We start from the raw sequence: 12502 nt of genomic DNA, 5'->3' as shown, positions 1-12502 counted from the left end.
TTGCAGTCTGTAATACTTTTTCCTTTTATTTATTCATAAGAAAATGAACGTAATTTACATATATACATTTGTTTCGTAACTAATATAATAATGAGATATATTAAAGTAATTATAAGACTACTAAAATTAAACAATAAATATACATATTCTACTGAAATACTGTATATACATTTCGATCACAGCATAAAAAGAATCAGCGCCAATTAAGCTAGATTTACTTATATACTAAGGAAAGGAGAACATTTAGAAATTAAGACGATTTTCAAGTGGCGCGCGTTCGAGTCCCGCTACGTACAATTTTTTTTCATTCTGTAGAAATTATGCTTTTGCTTTAAGATGATCCTAAAGCACTAATTTTTACACTACTTCTCACACAGAAGTTTAGGTTTACACAAAATGTATATACAGAATTCTAAAACATATGTGACTTACAGTAAATAAAGCATTCACTAACCATTATTTATCAGTCTTATATAGAAAAATATATTTTAAAGACTAGAAATTAGAAGGCGAATATTCATAACGTAACATCTTAGGTATTACTTAAGCAACATATAGTGAAAATATCTGTTAATATGTTTTTTAAATCAAATTATTCTTCATAATTACCCATAATAAACGATGTTGGTAATATATTTTAACACAATAAATGTATTTTAACTTTAACAGAAAGTTCCCTGATTAAAACCAATTAGGTCAGAGTAATGATGAATTTACTCATTCTTTGCATAAATGATAATTATGGTATATTATGTACAATACAAATAATTTATTGAAGAAAATTGATCTTTTATATTCCAATAAATATAACTTACAATGTAGATTGATTTGGTGTATTAATTAATGATAAAGCAGCTTTACGCTTCTCTGGTATAGCAGGATGGGCAAAGCAAAGTCTTCTTCGCTATCCACCAGGATTTAACTCTGTGGAACTTGTCTAGCTACAGTGGTAAATGATAATAATTCATTCATTATAAAGGGAATCGAACCCAAAACAATCACATTTCAAGTAAAAAGTTCTCCTTTCTTAACACCGGGTTCTCCCTGACGGTTATGAAGCGTAAAGCTGCTTTAAAAAATATGTCTTCTAATAACAATGAGTACTATCGTGCTATCTAAGCTTAGTTCGTATAACACTCTTATATTTTCTAGAGTTACCATCTCTATAGAACAAAATGTCACTAAACACATACAAATTGTCTCTCTTCCGATTTTATTTGTGTGAATCATACACTTCGCATTAGGCCTTGTCTCGGGTCGAGGACCTCTGTTTATCTTCTCACTGGAACAAACAATTATATATGTAGAGTTAGTTCGAGGTTATTATCCAGGAATATAATAAGGTCATCTTTATTACTATTATTATAATAATAATGATTCATTATAATAAGAATATGCATTTTTATGGTCAATCTCCTCCCACCTATATATGCCCTACAGATTTTAATTACGCTATAAACATTAAAATGTGTGTTATAAATTAATCATAAATAGCGACAACTTTATAGATTTGAATATTTGATATTACTGGTACTTCCGCGCGTTCTCGAGAAAAAAAGTATAAACAGATGGACACATAGACGTATGGAAAAAATGCAACGTTCTTTAGGGATATGAAACCTCTTAATGTTCCATTTACACTTAATGAAGCAAAATTATTTGAAGTAACCACAACCTAATAGCCTCTTTATATATAAGATCGCAAAATAAGAATTAATCTCTATTCTCAATTACAAATGTCAAAAACAATTGCCCCGATATTATTAATAAAGTATGATAGAATTATAAACCAAAATACAAAAAGGTATTATTTTGATAACAAATTAATTAAATCGCATCGTCGTCGTGTGCTGGCGGAGCAATTTTCGTGTCTCTCGCGTTACCGTATAGCCCGAGCTGGTACCGACTGGCCCGTAATGAAAGTGGTTTTATAAGCTACGTTACGTACACGATACGATACTATTACGATATGCCTTTGATATCATTACGGTATTATCATTGTCATACTATTATTATATTAGCCAATTATTGCTAAACTATACAAAATGCTTATATAAATTATAGTCTATGTATTAATGATAAAGAAAATCATAAAGTACATGAATGAGCTCTATGCTTAACTGCCTAAAACTAGGATATCCGTGACTTCAACTCAAACTGAAATATACAGCGAGTAGGAAAGCAGGTAACGACTTAATAGTAATTTCGTTTCAATTCACCTCTCAAGACACTGCAAAATTAATATAAGAAAATATTATAAAAAAAAATATTATCTTTATATTATCTTTATATAAAAATATTATCTTTATATTTTGTTTTTTTAACTCCATGTTGTATGAGGAGGGGAGTTCTCGTGAGGAGACGAACCGCACAACGAGTCACGGCCTGCGCCACGACTGGCATCAATTACAAATTATGAAATTTTGATTATTTGTTAATATTATATTAATAAGGCAGTTACAACATGTGGTAATAAACTTTCACGACAAACTATATTATAATCTTGCAAAAAGAAAAATCTATAAACATATCGTAACCTCTAAAAAGGTTTGATAAATGCAAATAATTTTCGTTCTGTAATAATTTAACATAGCAAACTAGCTTAGCTGCTAATCGACTGGCAAATGAGTACTGAAGTGAATAATATTATGCTACATTAACCAAAGATAAATATTTAAAAATATTAACGAGTACACTTTTATAATAACTAATGTAATGTGTTTTCATTTCCCTCATTAAGTTGAAGGGCAAAAATAACTTAATACCTACTTCACTGAAAAAGCTATCATTAAAACATTGCGGATACTTTTTATAAAAAATTCCTTAGGTTTGTTTATGACAACCAATTTTCCAACAGATCAAAAAATATAACATGTTTATGTGTTGAGTAGCGGAACTCAACGCCGCGTTTCGTCTTGTTACCAGAGTGAGTAAAAATAATAGAATAAAAATGGTTAATCCGACTAACGTACGTCTTCGCGCGTCTATTCGCCCGTCTCGATTACAGCCAAGCATTGCCACGACAGCCTTATAACTACGGACGGATATATTTTTAAATATTTAGTATATATATGAAAAAAATGAACAAACATATTTTAATGTTCACAGTTAAATAAGACACGTCCAGTCCCGTGTCCTGTAAGCAGTAGCTTATCCGTTACGAGGTCGTTTGGTGAGCCGCCAGAACGTGCCCATTGATTACTGATAATGTCATAAACAGATCCACAAATAAACCCTTAGTGGTAATTAGTGGTAATTAATTGAAATTAACACACTCCAGCGCGATAGTTGCAGGTTCGATTCTTCACTTCACGTGGAATATTGAAATTATTTTCATTTCTCCACTCTTGAACACAACGCGTGGAATTGCGTGACGATACTTTACATGCAACGTAAGGAGAATTAAAAAGTTTAAAGTATTCTTCATACACTAAAAAGAGTCAGTCAGTCAGTCAATCTAATATACAGGTCCAAAGGCTACATCCGTCAGTCGCAACAACTGTTGGTACAGCTGAAGGTGTCGCTTTTTAGTCACTTATCTTATTCGTAGATCTTTGTTTCACTTAAACGTTAAGTAAAGTTTTATGTTCCTTTGCCCCTCGCTTCTTCAATTTTCTTTTATTTCGCTAAGATTTTATCTTATTTACGTTTTATTTGTAAAAACCATTTGGGACAATGAACATGAAATTGGTTTTGATAGGTTTAAAAGATATGATTTTTTTTTGTTTTAGTAATAACTTCTAGAGATAATACTTGAATAGTCTTGTCTAAATAGTTGGCTGAGAATGCTTTGAATTTATTCGTAGGTTTGCGTGGTCTAACTCGAAGAATATATGAATGACAGATTCTAAGTGTAGGAGGTAGCTATGACTACCGGCTCACTGAGATACATCGAAACGATTAACGTGATGAAATTGCTTTGCTTGATAAAAGGACTATCAAACATAAAAATAATTATTTAATCCAAACCAGTACTCCCTGAGATTATTACATGAAACCAAACAGACTCTTCAGTTTATTAATAATATAATAATATTTTTCATTTGAATAAAAACTATAACCTTTCATCAGATTACCTGGATCAAACAATGTAGTTTCTATCAGGATGCCGTCTCCCGATAGCGAAGGGCCAGCTCCTTGTGCGTTCAGCCGCCTTCACGTCCCCCCGGAGCAGCGCCACCACGTCGTCCAGGTAGCGCAGTGCTCTCGACTCTGCTGTCAGCGCCCGCGCTGCTGCCGCGCAACGGTAGGCGCGGGCTGACTGGGCCTGAGAATGTAATATTTGTCATTTTATTATTTTTTGTTAATTTTATATTATTAATTTGAGAAATTATGTTTATTGCCTACCCTGCTGTGTGCGGAATACAGCGTGAAGCTGTTTAACTTAATAGTAGTTTTTTTCTTTATGTTGCTTCACACATTTTTACCCTTAGCAGTACAGAGTATCGACAGAGGAAATCTAGAGTTAAGATACTTCTTTCTCTACGCATCACTTAATTTGCTTTTTAAATAGCAGAATTCAACGCCGCAGCCTGCCTTGTTACCAGAGCGAATAAAATAAAATAATTCATCCAAGTGGGAGTCGAACCTACTACCATCACATTTACTTTTAGACGCTGTAGTGCTGCACCACGACGGCCTTATTTAAAATGTATAGAAATCGCAAATACTGAAGATTTTATCGTTGCACACTATTTATTTGTTCTTAAAGAAAAACAAACACGTCAAACTCTATTTTTTTTCTAGACATTTCTATAATTAAATTTTATCATTAAACGATGATAACTCTAATGATTGTTTCTATTGTTAAGTTAATTGAATCTTGTCGTTAATGAGATGTGTGTGTGTGTGTGTGTTTTTAATCAATTACTTAGATCTTGAAAATATTATTACAATGGCTTTGAAAAATCTACTATCGTCTGTGTGGAATAATTTAATATAGCGAAATTTATATAAATAAATATTTAAAATATACAATATATTGGAGGAAACTCATATAAATAAATAATTAAAATATTTTATGTAAATATGTACACTATATCCAAGTACAATAGACGATAAGGCATGTTATTCACTAATTGGTCAAATAAAAACGGTGTCATTTAGTTGTAATTATATATATATATATATTTTTTTATTCTTAGTTGTTTTTACGCATTTACTGCGTTTCGTTACATATATAGGTAAACAAATTAGTATTTTTTTTAGCTAAAAACTATGAATTATTCTCATTTCCTTGCTCCTGTAGATAAAGCGTGGCGTTGAATTCCGCCACTCATTGCGCAATATGATGAAAATTATTATTAAACGTGAAATAAATTATTGACGGTTCTTTATATTTAAGTACGAAAGTCCACACAAACGAAGCTGCGGCAGTAACTACTAATAAAATAAATTTGTACTAACTCAATATTATCTATGTAAATATATTCATCCACATATTTAGCTTCATGCTGTATCTCGCACATAGCAAGTTAGGCAAAGGGAACCCAGGGTTGAGACACTTCCGTTCCCCACTTTCCGCTGAATTCTGAAACCATTGTGTGTTGAGTAGCGAAATTTCACACTGCGTTTTATCTCGATACTAAAACGAGGAAATGAAAATATTAAATATATCATTTCCTCGAGTGTTAATCGAACCTGACTGGCCACTAGAAGTAGGCACTTAAGTAGTTATTAATTTAAACTGATTACCATAAGTATGTGTTAGAGTTATTATTTTGGGACCGGTCGTACCAGGAAACTGACTATCTAACTTGTTAATAGCGATATAATATTTGCGTTGTCAAGTTATTATCAATAAACTACTATATGTACACTGGTTAGCTTTGTTATATTAACTCTTGGGCATTGCGTGTAGAGTGACGGAACTCAACGATGCACTTTACCTTGACACCAAAGCGGAGAAATAAATATATTAAATATTACGTTACCCCGAGTGGGTTCGAACTCACAACTGTCGCGTTTATTGTTGACCCTTTGCAACGATGACGGTGTCAAACAAGCCGTATATTAAGCAGTAATCCAAGTTATAAACTGTCTGCATTTCAAATTTCATCAAAATTCACTCAGCAGTTGTTCTTATTTTTAAATTCAAATTTAAGCAAGCTAAGACATTTATAAAATGTATAGTCAACATTAGAATAACCAGTAACTAGTCACCTGCCCACGGCTGTTAGTTAAAACGATTTAAAGTACTTTGAAAGGTCAAAATGTAAAAACACGTTTGTATATTAAAAAAAAGTTAATTACATAATATCTTGTGGCCAACGACTGCAAAAGTGACGGTTGTGGGTTCGATTCCCAGACGAGGGAATGCTATATTTGTTTTCATTCGTTTTCAGCGTGGATATAAAAAAACATTTTTTATCCTGAATGAGGATCTAATCCATAACCGCAGTGTTAACAGTAAGACACTGTCACTGCACCACAATGACCCCCTCTACGACTCTACAAAGTAAACATTGAAAATGTCTACTTTCGTGAAACTTTAAACAACTAAATAAACACGAAATAATTATACGACATGAAAGCACTTTTATGAGCACAAATTAAAAATTTAAAGCAAGGAATGTAAAATGTTGTCTAAACCGACCTTTGGGGTGAAATATCAAAGGGAATCTGTGCCAGGGTCCGGTGATGTCCGCGAGGGGACTAGGGTTACCTGATTTTGATTGTGTTTCAAAATGCTAGTAGTAAAATTGAAGCTGTTGGGGCACAATGGAACTGTGTCTGACTTTGAACGATGGTTGCAGTTTGAATCTCCACTTGGTGATATATATTTTTAGAATTATAATTCAATTAAGGTTTGTCATTTTTTTAACAAATAATGATTATTTATGTCGATTACAAAAATAATGCTTTAAACCAACAAGTTCGGACAGATCTAGTACATGACTAACAAAGTAAGTATGCACTTCTAAGGGGGAATGTTTGAGATTATTTTAAATGTGAAGCATTTCATAAGCACTACAGGTAAGCCTAGAAGCGTAACTGAATAAACAATAAGTGTAGGTACATTTTTTAGCACCGCTACCACCACCACCACAGAAAAATTAGAGACTTATTTAAATTTACTAAGTAAAAAAGCAAAATAGGACTTTATCAAGAACATTGTTGCCATTGAAAACTTCTTAGGTAATTTCATATTCTGGAATTCTGACCGCAATTCTAATATATCAATTGTATGAACGTCAATAAAACGTAATAATATATTTTTTCTTACTTTATTACATACGCGCTCTATATAAGAAAAGAAATCAAATTATTTAGATTTTAGCGATGCGTGAATACCACGTCCATTAAAATAGCAGTGCACGCGAGGAAATCACGGATGGATGAATACGTGGAAATCGTATCTAAGACGAACCATTTCAACCAAATACTCATTTTAATAAGGTATTAATACTTTCGCTTATTATATTTAACAGTACTAGCAACTGTCTCCCAAAAACATTATTATTCGAAAAAATCTATATAATCACAATATATGTACAGTTAACGTGCGTGTCTATATGCGTAAGAAAGTTTTCAATTGTGCAAACAGTGAGCATAGGTGGTGGCAGTGGTCAGTGGTACCATCAGTGGTCGCGGCGAGCGAGGCGCCTGGCCAGCACCTGCATGTCCTCGTGGATACCCGCCAGCTCCTCGTGCAGATTCCTCGACTCCACCAGCAGAGCGTCCAGCCGCCGTGCTGCTGCTGTTAGTCCACATTCCTCGTAGACCTCGTCGTCTTCTACAGATAATGCTAATTTTCCCAGCCTATCTCTTTCCATGGCCTCACGGATACTCCCACCTCTTTTCCTGAATTCTCTTAATAGTTCACGTCTTATGGCCCCTGATCTTTCGTCTTCTTCTGCTTCTTTCAGCTCGTCGGCTAAAGATCTCTCTTGCTTGGGAGCGCGCATTGTAATTTTTCGTTGTGTATCGAAGTTTTTTGCTTTTTCTCTTTCCGTTAACGAAAATTGAGATTCTACTTCAGGGATTTCTTTTTGTGATAAGTCAATTGTAGAGAGGCTCGGATTGAGAAGAACTCTTTGGAGAAATCGTCTGGTGTCTTCATCGTAGGGCCTAGTCAGACCGCGACGCGCTGCCGGCCGTACTATCGCCTCCAAAGCTTCCTGACAAGGATCCTCTGGCCGTAAAAGCTCTAAAATTTTAGCCCGCGGTTGAGAAATCGACGACCACACGTCAAATTTCGACACTAACTTTCCATTATTTGATATATCACCTTTCGTGCACGTACCGAGGTTATCGTTAACGAGGTAATTGCGTAATTTGACGTTTCCCTCTAGCGGGAGGAAGCCGGCTGAACAGTCCTGAGGGTTCTCCTCAATGACGATGGCCGGCACCGCCGCGTCGTCACTCTGCGGCGCGCACACGCTCATGTCGCGCTCGAGCGACGACCATCGAAACACTAACAAAACGCAGAAAGTATGCGCGCGCGCACGATAATGAATAAACTTTAATTTAGCCTCATCACTTATAGAAACTCGATAGCTAATTAGAGGGCCGAGCACACACACCGGCGGCCGCGACGCGAGTGTACGACTGCAGACGGGCCGGGGATACCACTGTAATTTAATTTAAAACCTATTTGTGTTGACTTTACGAAACTAGCTGCAATGTGATTGTTTTGTTGAACTAATTATATTATTATCATGTTGACAGTATGTAAAATAAATAATTATTATATTATTAAGGATGTGACTGTAACGCGATATCTCCGTTCCCCACTTTCTGCCGAATTCTGGAGGCATTGCGTGTTGAGTGTCAGAACTCCGCTCTTTGCCTCGACACCAGAGCGAAGATATGGAAATATAAACGTAAATAAATATTTCACTTCCTCGAGTGGGGATGGAACCCACAACTAGTCGCACGCTTGTGTCCCTGCACCATGACTGGCCTGCTGGCCTCCTTGCTGGCTGTGGTTAAACTATGTGTCGTCTATTACGTGCTACCATAACTTAATATACATTTTTGGTTGGACTTCCAGTCTATTTATGTTTAAATCCACATCGTGTGTACTTGTATGTGCGTGTGTATATATGGTCTATTAACATTTAGCAAGTGGAACCTAACAATAAGGAACGTAGAAGTAATATCCGGCCCCAACTTTTTAAGTACATCGGGTATTCCAGTCCAGGTTACGTGTTGCTCTATGACAATATGAGTTGTTCCTCAATCAGAAATGCTATTTTTGCTTAGCATCACGCTTTATCCCGCTGGGGAACACTGCACGATTTGCAGAAATTACATGTTAAGTGATAAATCTCAATGCGCGCTTTCTCTTGTTATTAGAGGGGGAGAATTAATTCCTAATTCGAAATAAATCCTTTTCCAGATTTGGTATCAAATCCATAAGACGAAGATATTTCAAGTTAAATGCCTAATATTATTATCTCCAATGGATTCGAACCTAGAACCATCACGTGTAAAATATATAGTAACAATTAACTGTAACTATGACGTCAAGCAACACAAAGAAGTATTAATGACGCTATGCAGTATTTCAATAGCATAAGTATATATATAAATAAATATGTATGTGGGTATTTGTCTAGTAGAAACTAAGCCTTACTGGTGCATCGGCAATGTTTCACTTTTGTTTAACCTAAATACATTTATTGTTTGCCAACGTTCCGCTTGGACGAGTCGTTTATATTGTCGGCGATAGTTTTCTAATGTCTTTTTGAGACCAGTAGAGACTGGTCCTACAATAGAGACCAAGAGTAGAGGTTGGAGGTTCGAATAATAGTCGGGGAAATGAAATATTTGTTACTTTTATTTCCTCGCTCTGGTAACTACGTAAAGCGCGGCATTGGGTTCCGCCAAAAAATATATCTAAAAAAGTGAGTATTCACTATTTAACATTCAAGAACAAATACGATGCATAATGTTAACTCAGTTATCTGACCGTTTTTAGGATTCCGTACCTCAAAAATAAAAAAAAACGAAAGTCTCATAAGAACACTTCACTGTCCGTCTGTCCGTCTGTCAGGATCATTTAACTCAAAATTGCGTAAAGGCATCAAGCTGAAATTTATTTCATATATTTAGTTCTATGGTCACTTGAAGCACTGAAAAAACAAGCTTCTAAGTAACGCAATTAAAGGATACGAGCATTGATACATCGTTTTTGCTACATTTTGTGTGACATTCGCCGCGTGGGCAAAACCTATGGGGCCTAAACCTTGTCGACTTGTAACGTGTATGTTATACTTTCCGTTGACATACAATCCTAGAATTGATACCTCGATAGGTAAGTTGAAAATTGGGCCGAAAGTCTTATCACTATACTCCACAATTTGTTGTATAATAATTAACTTTTGTACGATATTTGTGTATGCATGGTAAAATAAAACTAAACTATAAAACTCTCTGTAAGTAATAGTAGTGGGCTTCCGCCCATGGCGCCTCTGGCTCCTGACGTCTTGAAGTCTACATAAACAACACTGGGGCGACGACGACTCCTTTTAGATATAAGTTTTGTACCTACTTTACGTCCATTATAAACGTTTATTTCCAAACGAATTATTTCTATTATCGAACACGTAATTTATACGTATAACAAATACACCTGAGATAGCATCGGATGCCTTATTAAGCATAATTAATGAATACCGCTAGGTGTAATTAGCGTGTGCGGTGGTCCGCGCCGGAATGTTGCGGACAATTGCTCTGCTATACTGTACTATAATGTATTATATACTATACTAGCGGACCACTCGCGGCTTCGCCCGCATACCACTTGTAATATTTTTATCTTGCTGTATCTGCCAACAGATTGATACATTCAATCATGAACAATCGTCATTGGTCGACATTGTAATAAGGAGGACCTTCGAGAACACAACATTGATGACACTGGAAGAATATTACGTAAAAAACGGGAGGATCTCTTCCGTTCTTCACTTTCCGCCAAATTCAGAAGGCATTGCGGGTTAGACAACGGCACTTGACGATGCGCATTGGCTCGTTACCAGTGCGAGGAAATAAAAAGTGGAGAGACGAATAGGAATCGAACTCAGAACCTATCGTGTTTACCCTGCGACACGAAGGCCTCAAACTATAATAGGTAGTACTTAAACATAGTTAATAATATAAAACATATGTAAGTCTGTTTGTAATTTATCTTATCTTTATTAAATTATATTTAATGATATTAGTTAAAGAAGACGAAGCCTTAGGCAGGTAGGAATTGGAATATACCTCTACAGATTTATTTCCGTTCCGTTGGCGTCTTCTCAGTGTATGCAAGGCTTATGTACTTAAAAAATTGTTTGTGTAACAGTTGTTCTACTGAAAAAAATTATATTTGACGAGTAATTATGTAATTTATGAATTGATTTGCTTATTATATTTTTGAGCCGAGGCCGTTGCGGCGCAGGGGCACAAGGGTGTGACTGTAACGCGATGGTTGTGGGTTAGATTCCCACGCGAGGAAACGAAAAATTTACTTAATATATATTTCCGTTTCTTCGCGCTGGCATCGAGGCAAAAGCAATGCCTCCAGAATTCAGCGGAAAGTAAGGAACGGAGTGTCTTAGCACTATGTTCCCTCTGTCTACCCCGCTCTGTGCGGGATACAGCGTGAAGTTACAAAAAAAAATAGGCTAAAGCCTTACTCTGTATCCTATACATAACAGGGTAGGCAGAGGGAACTGGCACTTTCCATCCAATTTTTGATTACATAATGCTTTTTGTAGAACTCGACTCTACAAACAATGAAACAAGAATATGAAAACGTTTACCTTTGCTTTTCTTAAGAGAATCTAGTAAAAGATCTGATTTATTTTCACTTTTACTAAAAATATATTCCACACCTTAAAAGGAAAAATGAAACACTTATAGGATCACCTTGTTTTTCCTCTGTCAAGACCATTTAGACCAAAGAGTTATCTTTCGCGTGGAGATTAAGCTGAAATTAATGTCAAATATTCAGGTCTATGGTCTCTTGGAGCAAAGAAAATTTAAACTTCTAAGTTATCACATTTGCAGTTGTAAGGAGATAATTCCCGTAAACCCACAGTAATGAAATTTCATAAGAATTGAGAAAAAATTACTTTAAATGGCTTCACACGTCTTGTTGTGACACTAAAGCGTGTCAAAATATTTGTTGTTGTCAATTACAATACGGTAATAGGTTACCGTACCATTCATCCTCTTATGAAGATATTTAATCCAATTCTTGTTTTTAGTTGTAGAATTTTTACATAGACTCGATTCGAATTAAATTTTTTGCTAGTCTTCTTTGTTTCATTCGATCGGTTTAAATAAAGTGCTACTGTTAAAACATTGATTTTTTAAGGGAAATCTGGGGATTTTTTGATGACAAATTCCATGGTTTCTTTTCGATTCATGGTTAATAAGGCGATGACGCATATTTCATATCGCTTATAGGTACTATATTGAATATATGTTTATTTTAATTTCTAGTTATGAAAATATTTAAGTTATCTACATCATCTAGTATCTATGTTGTAGGACTTACACTACTAAC

At 35.1% G+C, this 12502-nt stretch overlaps 1 protein-coding gene across 2 annotated transcripts; it reads right to left on the bottom strand.

The window, feature by feature from the left end:
* Nucleotides 1-8594, bottom strand: LOC146541808 (uncharacterized). Of its 2 annotated transcripts, XM_085194010.1 has the most exons (3): nt 7617-8585; nt 4077-4267; nt 1-1282 (listed from the first exon to the last, which is right to left on the bottom strand). In XM_085194010.1, exons 1-2 carry the CDS (start codon nt 8385-8387, stop codon nt 4082-4084), a joined length of 957 nt encoding a protein of 318 aa, XP_085050136.1. In that variant the 5' UTR covers nt 8388-8585; the 3' UTR covers nt 1-1282; nt 4077-4081. The 2 variants fall into 2 exon arrangements, with proteins under 2 accessions (XP_085050136.1, XP_085050146.1); XM_085194020.1 differs by lacking the exon at nt 1-1282 and having other exon boundaries at nt 4151-4267; nt 7579-8594.
* Between the last annotated feature and the right edge of the window lie 3908 nt (nt 8595-12502).

Source organism: Heliconius melpomene, chromosome 1 (genome assembly GCF_056956725.1).
Source record: "Heliconius melpomene rosina isolate 202511_hmr_F chromosome 1, ASM5695672v1, whole genome shotgun sequence".
NCBI classification, from domain to species: domain Eukaryota; kingdom Metazoa; phylum Arthropoda; class Insecta; order Lepidoptera; family Nymphalidae; genus Heliconius; species Heliconius melpomene.
Note: the sequence above shows the minus strand (reverse complement) of the source record. Positions and strands in the feature narration are given on the sequence as shown.